General features: G+C 39.2%; 2 protein-coding genes across 5 annotated transcripts in view; both read left to right on the top strand.

Moving 5' to 3' along the window:
- flna (filamin A, alpha (actin binding protein 280)) overlaps window positions 1-1,825 on the top strand; it is a 99,232-nt gene extending 97,407 nt beyond the window's left edge. For 2 of the 4 annotated variants that reach the window (XM_079580839.1, XM_079580840.1), the window contains one exon: window positions 771-1,823. In XM_079580839.1, the coding sequence (XP_079436965.1) occupies window positions 771-955 (185 nt within the window). In that variant the 3' untranslated portion in view covers window positions 956-1,823. Of the gene's footprint in view, window positions 1-770 lie in introns of all 4 variants that reach the window. The other 2 variants (XM_079580842.1, XM_079580841.1) reach the window with 2 other exon arrangements.
- Window positions 1,826-6,960: 5,135 nt separating this feature from the next.
- On the top strand, window positions 6,961-16,793 carry emd (emerin). The gene is made up of 7 exons (XM_079581217.1): window positions 6,961-7,036; window positions 8,052-8,130; window positions 13,337-13,432; window positions 13,511-13,542; window positions 14,833-14,858; window positions 14,940-15,032; window positions 16,080-16,793. The coding sequence occupies exons 2-7, from the start codon at window positions 8,052-8,054 to the stop codon at window positions 16,279-16,281; spliced, it is 528 nt and encodes a 175-aa protein (XP_079437343.1). The 5' UTR covers window positions 6,961-7,036; the 3' UTR covers window positions 16,282-16,793.
- Window positions 16,794-17,643: the final 850 nt, after the last annotated feature.

Here is a 17,643-nt window from a genome sequence, read left to right on the forward strand (position 1 = left end):
AAAAAGACAAAAATCCAGCAAAAAAAAGACAAAAATCCAGCAAAAAAAAGACAAAAATCCAGCAAAAAAAAGACAAAAATCCAGCAAAAAAATGACAAAAATCCAGCAAAAAAATGACAAAAATCCAGCAAAAAAATGACAAAAATCCAGCAAAAAAATGACAAAAATCCAGCAAAAAAAAAGACAAAAATCCAGCAAAAAAATGACAAAAATCCAGCAAAAAAATGACAAAAATCCAGCAAAAAAAAGACAAAAATCCAGCAAAAAAAAAGACAAAAATTCAGGAAAAAAAAGACAAAAATGCAGCAAAAAAAAGACAAAAATTCAGCAAAAAAAAGACAAAAATTCAGCAAAAAAAAAGAGACAAAAATCCAGCGAAAACATGACGAAAATCCAGCAAAAAAAGACAAAAAAAGACAGGAAAAAAAATGACAAAAATCCAGCAAAAAAGTAACAAAAAAAGTAACAAGTGCCATTTAAAAAATGACAAAAACACATAAGGGAAATAAAAAGTGACGACAATGGCAAAGAGGAGAGAATGCATTTGGTTTTGGCGGGTGGTAAGAGGTTAAACGTCATCCAGATTAACTGTACGAAGAATTTTGAGATTTTTCTAGAATTAAAAATGGCTCCCGTTTACACGTAAAGTCACACACAGTCAGACACACATGAATTTTGCTCATTTAGTTTCGCTAATAATTGCCGCTTTGTGGATATCTTTGATTCCGTTTTCTGAAAGCCCCCCCTCTCTCCCTCCCTCTCCCCCTCAGGTCGAAACATGCTCCTGGTCGGCGTGGACGGCCCCAAAGTCCCGTGCGAGGAGATCCTGGTCAAACACCTGGGCAACCGGGTCTACAACGTCAGCTACCAGCTGAAAGAGAAGGGCGAGTACATCCTGGTCATCAAGTGGGGCGACGACCACATCCCCGGCAGCCCGTACCGCATCGTCGTCTGAGAACCCCCTCCCAAAAAACCCCCCCGCCGAATCGTACCACTGTCAAAAATCTATTATGTTTACAAGTGAAAAGCCCCACACACACACACACACACACACACAACAAACAAGGCTTTTTTTTCAGTATTTAACTCAAATTTCCACCCACTGCTGCTTCCGTTTCATCCATTTCCTCCAAAGCGAATCAAAGCACCTTTTTATTGTCGTTATCTACATCTTTGTGCCTTATTGTTTAACAAGCAGAAACACTCCACACGGCCAAAACTAGCATCAAAGTGACCCGAAATGCAAACACATCCGCGTCTATGTAACTTTTCTCCGATTTGAGACAGATAGTTAACAGAAAATGGTCCGTTTTTGCACTGGAAAGCGACGAAATTCACAATAAGTGTCCATTGCTGTAGACGAAAGGCGTAGTTTGACTGTTACAGATGAAATGTCTCTTTTTAGTTACTGCTACTGCTCTTTTTTTATTTCCCTGCTGACGGTTTTTCTTGTTTTTGTTTTTTTTGCCGCGCACATAAACGGTTTGTCAAATAGCTGTGGATGATGAAACCCTTAAGTCCCGCCTGAACCGAGCACGTTTTCTGCAGTTTGGGTCGACCCCCAGTTCAAAAGTGACGGAAGATTGAGGGAAAAAGCGGCAAAAATGTCACAGAAATGTCACGAGGAATTGACGAAAAAATGACAAAAAAATATTATAAAAATGTGACAAAAAATGACAAGAATTTGATTAAAAAAATGATGATTTTTGTTTTTAAATGTGACAAAAATTAGAAAAAAATGTCACAAAATGTCACAAAAAATTGACAATAATGTGACCAAAAAATGACCAAAAAATCTGATAAAAATGTGACAAAACATTTAAAAAAAATCATCAATTTTTTATCATTTTTTTTTTTATGTGACAAAAAATGACAAATAAATTCACCAAAATGTCACAAAATGTCACAAAAAATTGACAAAAAATTGATGATTATTGTTTTTAAATGTGACAAAAAATGACAAAAAAATGTCACAAAAACTCGCAAAAAATTGACGAAAAAATGACAAAAATGTGACAAAAAATGTGACCAAAAAATGACAAAAATTAAATAAAAGAATTGATGGTTTTTGTTTTTAAATGTGACAAAAAGTGACCAAAAATGTCACAAAAAATGGACCAAAAAATGACAGAAATGTGACCAAAAAATGACCAAAAAATATGATAAAAATGTGACAAAAAATGACAAATTTGATAATAAATGTGACAAAAATGTGATAAAAAAATTACGAAGAAATGCCCAAAAAAGTTGCAAAAATGAGTTTAAACCCAACAAAAAATATGATGGAAAAAAAAATCCGACGTGAGGAAAAAGATCCTCTCGGTTCAGGCGGGAGTTCAGAGGTTTAAAAAAAAACTTCACGCGCTTAGATACGAATCCGTTATCGACACGAGCTTGGCCGTCCTCCCGGTTTGTCCTTCAGAGCCTTTTCTCAACTTGAAAAAATCCAAAAGGTGGAAAAAAGGGAAGTTTGCGCTGGACCGTTCGGGATCCGCTCACTGCGCCGTGAATGTGACCAAGTATTTTAACCTCCCCCCCCCCCTGGCTCCTCCCCCTCGCTGTGTGCCTTATGTGTTTGAAAATAAATAAATGATTTTGTCCTAATAAAAAGGCTTTAAACGTGTTTGTAAGACAGTATTTTGATACACAATAAAGTTAAGTATTTTCTGTCATTTTGTCGGGTTTTTGTTGGAAGAGTTGAAGCCTTTACGATGTGTTTCTGTGATATCGGGAAACTGTTCTGAATACTCTCAAATAAGACGACCAGCACCGGAATAGTTTTTTCATTTTAAGCACCACTTTTAAGGAGAGACGCTGCAGGTGAATAGAGAACATTATTTAAGCAGCACTAAGTAACTGTTTATCTTAATAAATCCTTTCCGTTTTCCATCTGGGGTAAAACAAGTGCATAGATATAATATAATATAGATGAGCGGGTTCCATTCAGCCCCAGTCATAGAAAAGGTCTCGAGTCCTGTGTGAACCTTAATGGCCGCTCTATCTCCTACGCAGTTCCTTAAAAGGGCAAAAAGGAAGCCCTGTGCTCACGGGGCGGGCGGAGCCTCCACAGAGTAAATGTACTGGAAATGCTTCCAAATTTTGGGCTGATAAACAAAAACTAGCGTGGTTAAAAGTATTTCCCCTCCCCCAGTGTGGGTCACATGGGTCATAGCGATTTTTAGAAAGAGGAAAAACTCTTTTTAAACTTTTAAAGCAGCACTAAGTAACGTGTTTACCTTAATAAATCCTCTCCGTAGTCCCTGTGGGGGTGATACAAGTGTGTATGGGATGATTGGAGGGTCTTTCATCGCCCCCTGGTGTCTCTGGACAGAAAACCATGTTTGCAACTTGACTGCCACCAGACCGGAGTCACCAATACACACTAATGTAATCACGAAGAAGAAGCTAACATGCTAACGGGCAAAGCTAACTGCGGGCTAGCGTCACTTTAAACAGTATTTACAGCCCAGTTTGAGTGAAAAAAAATATTTCCATTGTATAACTGGATGTAGAATATCCCTCTGTCCCTTCGCCTTTCCTGTCAGCGTAGTATTTACTCTCCAAGACAATAAGTTTAAAAAAATCGTAACTTGCTACGACACCTGCAGTTGTGCTTATGGCCTCTAGGGGGAAGAGTTACTTAGTACTGCTTTAAGCCGTTCTTGGGATGTTTGAAGTCCCATTAGAATCAATGCTCCCATGTGTCTCTTGGAGTCGCCCCCGGCCACCAGGGGGCGGTGTTACAGCAATGTCGGCTCCATGAGGACCACAGAGAAGCGCGTTCCTCGCCCTTTGTACAAGTGTTAATGGGATGATTGAGGGTCTGTCATCTCCCCTGGTGTCTCTGGCCATAAAATTACATTTGCAACTTCGCTGACGCCGGGTCGGAGCCACCAGTACACACTAATGGAATCACGAAGAAGAAGCTAAAGTGTAAAAAAAACCTTGCTACGACACCTGCCGTGGCGCTTATGACCTCTAGGGGCGTGACCTGGTACTGCTTTAAATGTAGGGATATCAATGTGAAACTTCTGCTGTAGATACGGGCATAAATATGAGAGAAACATGTAAGTTTTCTGCCTTTTATGTTTTTTTTTAATCATATTTTATGCCTAAAATGCCACAAATGTACAAAATCTGAATAATCGAGACAGATTTATACAGGTTTATTTTGTGACATAGTTACAAAGACTTCAGAGGGTTTTCGTATCTTGTTTAGTTTTGCAATAAGCTTTTTACTAGTGGTACAATCTGTAAAAATTGAAATATCACATCACAATATATGGAGAAACTTTGAATCAGTGAATAATTAAACATGTTTTTAGGTTTTGTTTGTTTCCAGGTGAAAGTTTACATGCTGAGAGACTATAGGCCCAAAACCTGAGGGAAAAAAATAATAAAATACAATAAAATAGTCCCCACATAAAGGTACATTATACATTCACTTTTTCGTCATATTTTTGTCACTTTTTCGTCATATTTTTATCACTTTTTTGTCACATTTTTATCACTTTTTCGTCATATTTTTATCACTTTTTTATCACATTTTTGTCACTTTTTCGTCATATTTTTATCACTTTTTTATCACATTTTTATCACTTTTTCGTCACATTTTTATCACATTTTTATCAAATTTTTATCACTTTTTTGTCATATTTTTATCACTTTTTTATCACATTTTTATCACATTTTTATCAAATTTTTATCACTTTTTCGTCATATTTTTATCACTTTTTTATCACATTTTTATCACTTTTTCGTCATATTATTTGTCACTTTTTCGTCACATTTTTATCACTATTTTATCACTTTTTTGTCACTTTTTCAAAATGACAAAAAAATAGTCCCGACTTAAAGGTACATTATACAACTCTTTTTGTGGGGAAAAAAGTGAATACGTCAAAAACGCACAAACATCAACTTTATTTTGGCGTTAAACGTCACATAGTGCACCTTTAACCTCAGCCCCCACTTTAACCGGGCTCCATTTTCCCTGTTTCAGCTTTACCCAAATCAAAAAGATTATTGAAAAAGAGGCGTGAGGATGAAGACGCACCAAAAATAGTGACAAAAAAGGCCATAAAGTGATGAAAAAGTAGGTCTTAGCTTTCAAATGTGGTGTTACACTGGCCTATAGGCTGTCATCTCCAGTCGAGAAGCCTTTACATTTGGATAAAGCCGAAATGGAGAAACTGCTCGGTTAAAGTGTGAGTTAAGAGGTTGAATGATAAACCTCGTTCCGTGAAAAAGAAAGAATGTGTAAGTGGAGCGACTGCTTTTGCTCATGGAGAAGGTTCAGGCTCCGCTCACATGTTTCCACTCAGTGTAGAAAGTGTACATTACATCAGCGCGAGACAACGCCCTTCAATAAAAAAAAACAAAAAACGCTCCTTTTTTAGGCTTCAGCCCGAGGAGACATGACCGACCTGGGCCTGTGGGGGGCGCTGCAGGACAGGGAATAACTCCATATACTGAGAACCATCTTAACAAATGCATTTTCTTATTTTATGTGTAAATCTTTAATACAAAGGATATAAAACAAACACGGTTCATGGGAAATGAAATCCATCCCTTCACAGTGTTTTTGTATTTATATTTTTTGCTTCGTAACCTGAACCCCCCCCCCCTTTAACCAAGTGCATTTTCTCCGGTTCCGCTTTACCCAAATCTAAACGCCTCTCGCAAGCTAATCTAAATAAATGTTTTTCCTCTGCTGTGTTGTCGTCACTTTTTGTGTTTTCGTCACACATTCTTGTCACTTTTTTTGTTGCTCTTTGTGGGTTTTTTGTTGCATTATCGATGCTTTTTTTTTGTCACTTTTGAATCACTTTTTCGCCACTTTTTTGTCACTTTTTTGTCACATTTTTGTCACACTTTTGTCATTTTTTCGTCACATTTTTGCCATTTTTTCGCCACTTTTTTGCCACTTTTTCGTCACATTTTTGTCACTTTTTCGTCACTTTTTCGTCACTTTTTTGTCACTTTTTCGTCAAATTTTCGTCACTTTTTTGTCACATTTTTGTCACTTTTTTGTCACTTTTTCGTCACATTTTTGTCACTTTTTTGTCACTTTTTTGTCACATTTTTGCCACTTTTTTGTCACATTTTTGCCACTTTTTCGTCACATTTTCGTCACATTTTTGTCACTTTTTTGTCACTTTTTTGCCACTTTTTCATCACATTTTTGCCACTTTTTTGTCACTTTTTCGTCACATTTTTGTCACTTTTTTGTCACTTTTTCGTCACTTTTTTGTCACTTTTTTGTCACATTTTTCGTCACATTTTTGTCACTTTTTTGTCACATTTTTGTCACTTTTTCGTCACATTTTTGTCACTTTTTTGTCACTTTTTCGTCACTTTTTTGTCACTTTTTTGTCACATTTTTCGTCACATTTTTGTCACTTTTTTGTCACATTTTTGTCACTTTTTTGTCACATTTTTGTCACATTTTTGCCACTTTTTTGTCACTTTTTTGTCACTTTTTCGTCACATTTTTGTCACTTTTTCGTCACATTTTTGTCACTTTTTTGTCACTTTTTGTCACTTTTTTGTCACTTTTTTGTCACTTTTTCGCCACTTTTTTGTCACTTTTTCGTCACCTTTTTTGCCACATTTTTCGCCACTTTATGGTCCCTTTTTCGTTAAATTGTATCACTTTTTTGTCCCATTTTTGTCCCATTTTTATCACTTTGTTGTCACATTTTTGTCACTTTTTTATACATTTTTTTACTCATATTTTCATCTATTTTTATCACTTTTTCACTTTTCAGTTTCTCCTTTGTGTTGTGTTGTTTTGTTGCGTTTCGTCTCATTTCCGTCGCCTTAGATTTGGGTAAAGCCAAACCGGAGACCATGTGCTCGGCTCAGGTGGGCGCTAAGAGGTTAAAAACATGAACAAAGCGTAAACGTACGGAACAGTAGAGGGCGTGGCGTGTTACGTAATCCAGATGTTTACGGCAGACACGCCCCCTCGCCGTCTCCACTCGCCTCGACCTCTGCACATTTAAGAAACAACTAAAAACCGACACTTTTAAAGGTAAGTTTATGTTTTTTAACGACTTTACACGCGGGGGAGGAGCTTCCGGTCACCGCGTGCTCGTGTGAGTCACTGCGCGCGAGGATTTAACACAAACGGATCGAGTTTTCATCGCAGCTAACGATCCATCCACGCTGCTTTTTGAATCAAGGCGACAAAACAACTGACTTTTACTGCGAGACTTTTGAAAATGTGTTTTTGGATCCGGTTTAAACCTGTCGTTTTTCTTCTTCCTGTTTCTCTGGTTCAGAAACGGAGACAAAAAGTTCTGTCAAACCTCTTAACCCCCGCCCAAACCGAGCACGTTTTCTCCAGTTTGGCTTTACCCCCAGTCCAAAAGCTTCTGGGGAAAAGCTGTGAAAATAGCAACAAAACTGAGACAAAAACAATGATGGAAATGTGACAAAAAAGTGAGAAAACATTGATGAAAAAGTGGCAAAAATGTCACAAGAAATTAACAAAAATGTGACAAAAAAATACAAAAATGTGATAAAAAAAATTACACAAAATGTGACAAAAATGTGATAAAAATGTGACAAAAATGTGATAAAAATTTGACCAAAAAATTACAAAAATTTGATAAAAATTTGACCAAAAAATGACAAACATTTGATTAAAAAAATGACGAAAAAAATCTTTAAAAAAAATCCAAACAATTGATTTTCCTCATATTGTCCCTGTGTAGTCGTTACTTTTTTTGTTGCTCTTTTGTGGGTTTTTTGTTGTATTTTCTACATTTTTTCTGTTCACATTTTGTCACTTTTTTTTATCACTTTTTTAATCAGCTTTTCGTCACTTTTTTGACACTTTTTCGTCATATTTTTTATCACTTTTTCGTCATATTTTAAGAATTTTTTGTCACTTTTACGTCATATTTTTATCACTTTTTTGTCACATTTTTATCACTTTTTGGATCGAAGTGTCGATACTTTTTCAAGTATCGCAATACTTCTACTTCAGTAAAACGATTATATAAAGTAACATTACTCTTCCCTGTGTTTTTGTTTTTGTGCAGATGTCCCTGAGTGAGAAGAGCGACTCTGAGATCAGCGCGTTACTGACGGAGTACGGCATCAAACACGGGCCCATTGTCGGTACGAAACAACTCACATTTAAACATGTTTGTCCTCTGCACTTTTACCATGATTTAAATAATGTTCCTGACCTGGTTTTATTTGTGTTTTTAAAATATTTCTGCATGATTTTAGAGATTAAAACTAAACTGCTTGACTATATCTGGTCCTAAAAGTAGATTAAAGGGATATTTCAGGATTTTTGACATTTCCTCATTTCCTCGTTATCCAGAGTGTTGCTGATTTCTGGAGATATTTTTTTTTGTAATTCATGCAGTTCTTATATTTGAAGAGTTTCGTGGCGCTAGGCTAGTGCTAGCGCATTTGTATGGTATCAGCTAGCCTGCGTTAAAAACAGTGTGACCCGTTCCACTCCGCTTATAACACCAGACTAACCATATAAATGTCTGTGTCCATAGAATCATGTTTGGAATATAACTGACCTTGCACATGAATGACCGCATTTAAGGGACTATTTTCTAGCAGATCACTCCACCGCTGCGTAGCTTATACCAGTGGTTCCCAACGTTTTCTGTCTTTCGTACCCCTTTGGCCTTTCAGTGGTCAACCGTGTACCCCCCACCTCAAGGGTGTTATAGTTTATTTTGAAAGTAATTACTTAAAAGTGGTATTTGTAAGAAAAAGGACAATGTTGCCGTCAAAATAAACCTAAAATTCTCCCAAAGCAGCACATTTTACTGAAAAATATAGCGTTTCCTATAAAAATTATGCTACGTTTTTCACTTGTGTGAAGTTGGCCCCCCCATAGTGTCCGATTTGTTTCAAAATGGTGTCATTCGTTTGTGCACATAACATTAGCGTTTTATGTGCATTTTTATGTGCACAAACGAAGAGCTGAACAATGATACTAGTTTGGAGGGAATCGGACACTATGGGGGGGCTGATCAATTACCAATCAACGATCAATACCTCAAAAACGAAGTGCGCTGGTGCGCCGTCTGGTCTTGATCTTTGTTCGGGTCTTGGTCTGGTTCTTAGTTGTGGTCTTGGTCCGATCTTGTTTCGGGTCTTGGTCTTTGCTTAGTTTTAGTCTGGGTCTTGGTTTGGGTCGTGGTTCGGATCTTGGTTTTAGTCTGGGTCATGGTCTGGGTCTTGCTTATAGTCTGGGTCATGGTTTGGGTCTTGGTTTTAGTCTGGGTCTTGGTCTGGGTCTTGCTTATAGTCTGGGTCATGGTTTGGGTCTTGGTTTTAGTCTGGGTCTTGGTCTAGGTCTTGGTTTTAGTCTGGGTCTTGGTTTGGGTCATGGTCTGGGTCTTGGTTTGGGTCTTGGTTTTAGTCTGGGTCTTGGTTTGGGTCATGGTCTGGGTCTTGCTTATAGTCTGGGTCTTGGTTTTAGTCTGGGTCTTGGTTTGGGTCATGGTCTGGGTCTTGCTTATAGTCTGGGTCTTGGTTTGGGTCTTGGTCTGGGTCTTGCTTATAGTCTGGGTCTTGGTTTTAGTCTGGGTCATGGTTTGGGTCTTGGTCTGGGTCTTGCTTATAGTCTGGGTCTTGGTTTTAGTCTGGGTCATGGTTTTAGTCTGGGTCATGGTTTGGGTCTTGGTCTGGGTCTTGCTTATAGTCTGGGTCTTGGTTTTAGTCTGGGTCATGGTTTTAGTCTGGGTCATGGTTTGGGTCTTGGTCTGGGTCTTGCTTATAGTCTGGGTCTTGGTTTTAGTCTGGGTCATGGTTTTAGTCTGGGTCATGGTTTGGGTCTTGGTCATGGTTTGGGTCTTGGTCTTGGTTTGGGTCTTGCTTATAGTCTGGGTCATGGTTTGGGTCTTGGTCTGGGTCTTGGTTTTAGTCTGGGTCTTGGTTTTAGTCTGGGTCTTGGTCTGAGTCTTGCTTATAGTCTGGGTCTTGGTTATAGTCTGGGTCTTGCTTATAGTCTGGGTCTTGGTTTTAGTCTGGGTCATGGTTTTAGTCTGGGTCTTGGTCTGAGTCTTGCTTATAGTCTGGGTCTTGGTTTTAGTCTGGGTCATGGTTTTAGTCTGGGTCATGGTTTGGGTCTTGGTCTGAGTCTTGCTTATAGTCTGGGTCATGGTTTGGGTCATGGTCTGGGTCTTGCTTATAGTCTGGGTCATGGTCTGGGTCTTGCTTATAGTCTGGGTCTTGCTTATAGTCTGGGTCTTGCTTATAGTCTGGGTCTTGCTTATAGTCTGGGTCTTGGTTTTAGTCTGGGTCATGGTTTGGGTCTTGCTTATAGTCTGGGTCTTGGTTTTAGTCTGGGTCATGGTTTTAGTCTGGGTCATGGTTTGGGTCTTGGTCTGAGTCTTGCTTATAGTCTGGGTCATGGTCTGGGTCTTGCTTATAGTCTGGGTCTTGCTTATAGTCTGGGTCTTGCTTATAGTCTGGGTCTTGCTTATAGTCTGGGTCATGGTTTGGGTCATGGTCTGGGTCATGGTTTGGGTCTGGGTCTTGGTTTTAGTCTGGGTCATGGTTTGGGTCTTGGTCTGAGTCTTGCTTATAGTCTGGGTTATGGTTTGGGTCATGGTCTGGGTCTTGCTTATAGTCTGGGTCATGGTCTGGGTCTTGCTTATAGTCTGGGTCTTGCTTATAGTCTGGGTCTTGCTTATAGTCTGGGTCTTGGTTTTAGTCTGGGTCATGGTTTTAGTCTGGGTCATGGTTTGGGTCTTGGTCTGAGTCTTGCTTATAGTCTGGGTCATGGTTTGGGTCATGGTCTGGGTCTTGCTTATAGTCTGGGTCTTGCTTATAGTCTGGGTCTTGCTTATAGTCTGGGTCTTGGTTTTAGTCTGGGTCATGGTTTTAGTCTGGGTCATGGTTTGGGTCATGGTCTGGGTCTTGCTTATAGTCTGGGTCATGGTTTTAGTCTGGGTCATGGTTTGGGTCTTGCTTATAGTCTGGGTCTTGCTTATAGTCTGGGTCTTGGTTTTAGTCTGGGTCTTGGTTTGGGTCTTGGTCTGAGTCTTGGTTTTAGTCTGGGTCATGGTTTGGGTCTTGGTCTTGGTTTGGGTCTTGCTTATAGTCTGGGTCATGGTTTGGGTCTTGGTCTTGGTTTGGGTCTTGGTCTGGGTCTTGCTTATAGTCTGGGTCTTGGTTTTAGTCTGGGTCATGGTTTTAGTCTGGGTCATGGTTTTAGTCTGGGTCATGGTTATAGTCTGGGTCATGGTTTTAGTCTGGGTCTTGGTTTTAGTCTGGGTTATGGTCTGGGTCTTGCTTATAGTCTGGGTTATGGTTTGGGTCTTGGTCTGGGTCTTGCTTATAGTCTGGGTCTTGGTTTTAGTCTGGGTCTTGGTTTTAGTCTGGGTCTTGGTTTTAGTCTGGGTCTTGGTTTTAGTCTGGGTCTTGGTTTTAGTCTGGGTCTTGGTTTTAGTCTGGGTCTTGGTTTGGGTCATGGTCTGGGTCTTGCTTATAGTCTGGGTTATGGTTTGGGTCTTGGTTATAGTCTGGGTCTTGGTTTTAGTCTGGGTCATGGTTTTAGTCTGGGTCTTGGTTTGGGTCTTGGTCTGGGTCTTGCTTATAGTCTGGGTCATGGTTTTAGTCTGGGTCTTGGTTTGGGTCTTGGTCTGGGTCTTGCTTATAGTCTGGGTCATGGTTTTAGTCTGGGTCTTGGTTTTAGTCTGGGTCTTGGTTTTAGTCTGGGTCATGGTTTTAGTCTGGGTCATGGTTTTAGTCTGGGTCTTGGTTTTAGTCTGGGTCTTGGTTTTAGTCTGGGTCTTGGTTTGGGTCTTGGTCTGGGTCTTGCTTATAGTCTGGGTCTTGGTTTTAGTCTGGGTCTTGGTTTTAGTCTGGGTCTTGGTTTTAGTCTGGGTCTTGGTTTTAGTCTGGGTCATGGTTTTAGTCTGGGTCATGGTTTTAGTCTGGGTCATGGTTTTAGTCTGGGTCTTGGTTTGGGTCTTGGTCTGGGTCTTGCTTATAGTCTGGGTCTTGGTTTTAGTCTGGGTCTTGGTTTTAGTCTGGGTCTTGGTTTTAGTCTGGGTCATGGTTTTAGTCTGGGTCATGGTTTTAGTCTGGGTCATGGTTTTAGTCTGGGTCATGGTTTTAGTCTGGGTCATGGTTTTAGTCTGGGTCATGGTTTTAGTCTGGGTCTTGGTTTGGGTCTTGGTCTGGGTCTTGCTTATAGTCTGGGTCTTGGTTTTAGTCTGGGTCTTGGTTTTAGTCTGGGTCTTGGTTTTAGTCTGGGTCTTGGTTTTAGTCTGGGTCATGGTTTTAGTCTGGGTCATGGTTTTAGTCTGGGTCATGGTTTTAGTCTGGGTCATGGTTTTAGTCTGGGTCATGGTTTTAGTCTGGGTCTTGGTTTGGGTCTTGGTCTGGGTCTTGCTTATAGTCTGGGTTATGGTTTGGGTCTTGGTCTGGGTCTTGCTTATAGTCTGGGTCTTGGTTTTAGTCTGGGTCTTGGTTTTAGTCTGGGTCTTGGTTTTAGTCTGGGTCTTGGTTTTAGTCTGGGTCATGGTTTTAGTCTGGGTCTTGGTTTTAGTCTGGGTCTTGGTTTTAGTCTGGGTCTTGGTTTTAGTCTGGGTCTTGGTTTGGGTCATGGTCTGGGTCTTGCTTATAGTCTGGGTTATGGTTTGGGTCTTGGTTATAGTCTGGGTCTTGGTTTTAGTCTGGGTCATGGTTTTAGTCTGGGTCTTGGTTTGGGTCTTGGTCTGGGTCTTGCTTATAGTCTGGGTCTTGGTTTTAGTCTGGGTCATGGTTTTAGTCTGGGTCATGGTTTGGGTCTTGGTCTGGGTCTTGCTTATAGTCTGGGTCATGGTTCGGGTCTTTGTTTGGGTCTTTGTTTGGGTCTTGGAAAAGTTGAAAACTGATTAAATCAGGAAAAAGACGGAAGTTTAATAAAAGTAAAGATCATGAAAACCAATTATTGATGCGGAAAGATTCCACAGTCAATCAATACCTCAAAAATCAAGTGCCCCATCCAGGGGTCCCCGTACCCCTGGATGGGAACCACTGGCTTATACAACCACGAAGCTGATGCTGCTCAAATATAAGGTCTTTTAAATGACTCTATGGACACAGACATGTATATGGTCAGTCTGGTGTTATAAGTGATTTGCCTCAGGTGCTCTGTGGAGCGGGTCACACTGTTTTTAATGCAGGCTAGCTGATACCATAGACATGCACTAGCCTTGCATTAGCCTAGCGCCACAAAACTCTTTAAATATAAGAACTGCATGAATTACAACACTCTGGATAACTATGAAATGAGGCCCTACGTCAAAAATCCTGAAACATCCCTTTAAAGTGTGGCCTGTGTGACGTTTTTATCCAGACTCCACCAGACGCCTGTACGAGAAGAAGCTGGAGGCGGCCATGGAGGAGGCGCCTCAGGACGGCTCCTCGGATAAGACCTACTACAGAGAGGAGGGTGGGTCCGGCGCTCACGCAGACAGAGCTTCTCTAAATGTTGTGCTTCTGTTCACGTTTGTCTCGTTCTCTTTGACAGAGGTCGTCACCTACATCACGTACCACAGCCCGGTGAGTTTTGAAAGCCGTCCGTGGTTAAAGGAGACGCTGCGGTGCCAGGAGGATGTTTGCGGACTGTGGAGCTCGCTCTCGTCCTGCTGCACTTGGTTATTGTTGTTTTAGATGTATGTGTGGCCAGAATACAGACTCTGGCGTGTCCTGGATCAGCTCCATGAGAGTCACACAAAAAAAGTGAAATCATTGGTGCTCATGTCTTTGTGTGAGTGTTGCTGGCATTGTTTAGTTGCTGTAATTATTTGCAGTATTTTAATATTTTTCTACCTTTTTGTTTTTTTTGTTGCTCTTTTGTGGGTGTTTTTGTTGCATTTTCGATGCTTTTTTGTCAATCACTTTTTCGTCACATTTTTGTCACTTTTTTGCCACTTTTTTGTCATATTTTTGTCACTTTTTTATCATATTTTCATCACCTTTTTGTCACATTTTTATCACATTTTTATCACTTTTTTGTCACATTTTTATCACTTTTTCATCACATTTTTATCACTTTTTCATCACATTTTTATCACTTTTTCTTCACATTTTTATCACTTTTTTGTCACATTTTTATCACTTTTTCATCACATTTTTATCACTTTTTCATCACTTTTTCATCACATTTTCATCACATTTTCATCACTTTTTCATCACATTTTCATCACATTTTTGTCACATTTTTATCACTTTTTCTTCACATTTTCATCACATTTTTGTCACATTTTTATCACTTTTTCATCACATTTTTATCACTTTTTCATCACTTTTTCATCACATTTTCATCACATTTTCATCACTTTTTCATCACATTTTCATCACATTTTCATCACTTTTTCATCACTTTTTCATCACTTTTTCATCACATTTTCATCACTTTTTCATCACATTTTCATCACATTTTTGTCACTTTTCTATCACTTTTTCATCACATTTTTGTCACTTTTCTATCACTTTTTCATCACATTTCTATCACTTTTTTGTCACATTTTGTCAATTTTTTTTATAATTTTTTATCATATTTTCATCACATTTTGTCACATTTTTATCACTTTTTTGTCCCATTTTTGTCCCATTTTTTTCCCATTTTCTCTGAGATAGAGATGGACAAAATTGCATTCACGATAGAGCCCGGTTTAAATTTGTGAAGAGAAAGAACTTTGAATATGCAAAGGCCTGACCAATCAGAGCGGTGACATGAAGCCCCTCCCCTTTCCCCCCAAACCTTCACTTTTCAGTCTGATAATAATCCCTCCTGAATGACTCAAACTGATTAAAATCTCGTCTAAACTCTGTATTTTTGCTGTTCAGGCTCGGAGTGAGGCGTCCGCAGACGTGTGAGTACAGGTTTAAACTCTTATGAACAGCGAGGCTTCAGTGTTGACTCAAGGATCGACTGAAACCACGTGTTTTTACAGAGAGCTGCGACACCGAGACGTGACGGAGCCGACCGAGCAGCAGCGAGAGGAAGAGGAGGAGGAAGAGGAGGAGGAGTCTGTGCTCAAACAGGAGTGAGTGACACTAAAACAGGGTTTTAATAAAGTCTCCATCGCGTCTTCAAAGCACGTCCAGCTGCTCCGTGTGCACTAGGGTGTATATGTGAGTGAGTGGTGGCGGTCATAGGGACCAGCGGAGGAACTGGCAGCCATGTTTCCATCAGTCTACCCCAGGGCAGCTGAGCCTTAATACATAGCTAACCACCACTGAGTATGGAGTGTCCCATGTAAAGCGCTTTATTAAGGATGAGCTTCTTAACCTCTTAACTCCCGCCTGAACCGAGAGGATCTTTTTCCTCACGTCATCAGATTTTTTTTTCTATCATTTTTTTGTTGGGTATTCAACTCATTTTTGTCTTCTTTTTTTTGTGTCATTTTTTGTCAATTTTTTGTGACATTTTTGCCACTTTTTCATCAATTTTTTGTCATTTTTTGTCAATGTTTTCCCACTTTTTTCCATCATTGGAAGCAAAAAATGACAAAAATTCAACAAAAAAGTGACAAAAATTCTACAAAAAAATGACAAAAATTCAACAAAAAGTGACAAAAATTCAACAAAAATTCAACAAAAAAGTAACAAAAATTCAACAAAAATGTGACAAAAATTCAACAAAAAGTGACAAAAAATCAACAAAAATGTGCCAAAAAATCAGCAAAAATTCAACAAAAATTCAACAAAAATTCAACAAAAAATCAACAAAAATTCAACAAAAATGTCACAAAGTTACCATAGACATGCACTAGCCTAGAACTAGCCTAGCACTAGCCTAGCATCGCTAAACTCTTCCAATATAAGGACTGCATGATTTAAAATACATATATAACACTCTGGATAACTAACATCCCAAGTAGATGAAGGACAAAGCTACTCCTGTGGAAAACTTTCCCAGGTTTAGTGAACTAGAATAAGGGGTAGAAACAGGTGCTCGAGGGCTGAACATCTGTGCACGGCTGTATTGAGAATCTGCGTCGCTCTGAATTAGCCTGATTTGATTTGATTCCGACTCCCAGTTCTTCCATCAGGACTCGTCACCTCTAAACTCGAACCCCTCTCTCCCACAGGCCCGTCACCCGGAGCGCCGCCGCCAAAGCCTCTCAGAGCTCGGCGCCGTCCAAACCCGCGGCCCAGCGGTCGACGGCGGGGGCGGGACGTCTGTGGAGCCTGGTCCGCCTGCTGCTCCTGCTAGCGCTGTTCGCCGCCGCCGGGTATTACCTCCTCTGCCACGTCATGAGCTCTGAGGGGAAACAGCAGCTCCGAGAATAAATGTGATGTTTTAACGGACGCCCCAAACGAAGAAGGAACGTGATGGATTAAAGTGATGGTCTGTAAGATGGCAGAGAGAGTGTGTGAAGTCAGATTTCAGGCTCAGACGATTAGTTATTCAGCGATTCAGGAAGCCGCGGCGCCCTCTGGTGTTCATGGCCAAACTGCAGGTCTGACTAAAGGTAACGCCTTAACTCCCACCTGAACCGAGCACATTTTCTCCAGCTTTACCCCAATCCAAAAGCTTCTGGAAAAAAGGTGGGAGAATAGCAACAAAACTGAGACGAAAACAATGATGGAAATGTGACAAAAAGTGAGAAAAAATTGACGAAAAAGTCATTTTTTTTTACAAAAAATGTACCAAAAAACGACAAAAAATTGACAAAAAAGTGAGAAAAAATTGACGAAAAAATGACCAAAAATGTACAAAAAAATGACAAAAATGGACACAAATTTTACAAAAAAGTGAGAAAAATTTGACGAAAAATTTAGAAAAAATGGCAGAAAAAGTGACAAATTTTGACAAAAAAGTGAGAAAAAATTGACGAAAAAGTGACAAAAAATGTACAAAAAAATGTACAAAAAAACAACAAAAAATGACCAAAATTTGACCAAAAAAGTGAGAAAAAATGGACGAAAAAATGACAAAAAATTGACAAAAAAAGAAGGAAAAAAAACAACAAAAAAGTGAAAATTTTTAGAAAAAATGGCCGGAAAAGTGACAAATTTCGACAAAAAATTGACAAAAAAGTGACAAAAAGTGACAAAAAGAATTTGACAAAAATTTGACGAAAAATTTAGAAAAAAAATTAGAAAAAGTGACAAAAAATGTACAAAAAAATGACAAAATAGGACAAAAAATGTACCAAACAGTGAGAAAAATTTGACGAAAAATTTTGAAAAAATGGACGAAAAATTGACAAAAAAGTGAGAAAAATTTCACGAAAATTTGAGAAAAAATTTACAAAAAAATGACAAGAATTTGACGAAAAAGTGACAAAAAAGTCACGAAAATTTGACAAAAATGAGACGACTGCCCAACAAAAAAGTGCTGAAAAAAAAACTAATGACGTGAGGAAAAAAATCAATTTAGTTTTGTAGGTCTTTCAAATGAGGCGTCACACTGGCCTACAGGATTTGGGTAAAGCTGAACTGGAGAAAATGCTCTCGGTTCAGGCGGGAGTTAAGGGGTTAACATTGGCCTGAATACCTGATTTTTTAATTCGATTTGTTTTGTCCTCATTTTAGTATTTTGTATTTTATATGGATGAGTTTAGACACAACTAACATTTTAATTTAGTGTCTTTTATTGTTTGTAATAATTCAGATCCTCAGACAAACCTTTTATTCCCCTCGTCTTGG

The sequence above is a fragment of the Gobius niger genome, assembly GCF_951799975.1.
Source record: "Gobius niger genome assembly, chromosome: 22".
NCBI lineage: Eukaryota > Metazoa > Chordata > Actinopteri > Gobiiformes > Gobiidae > Gobius > Gobius niger.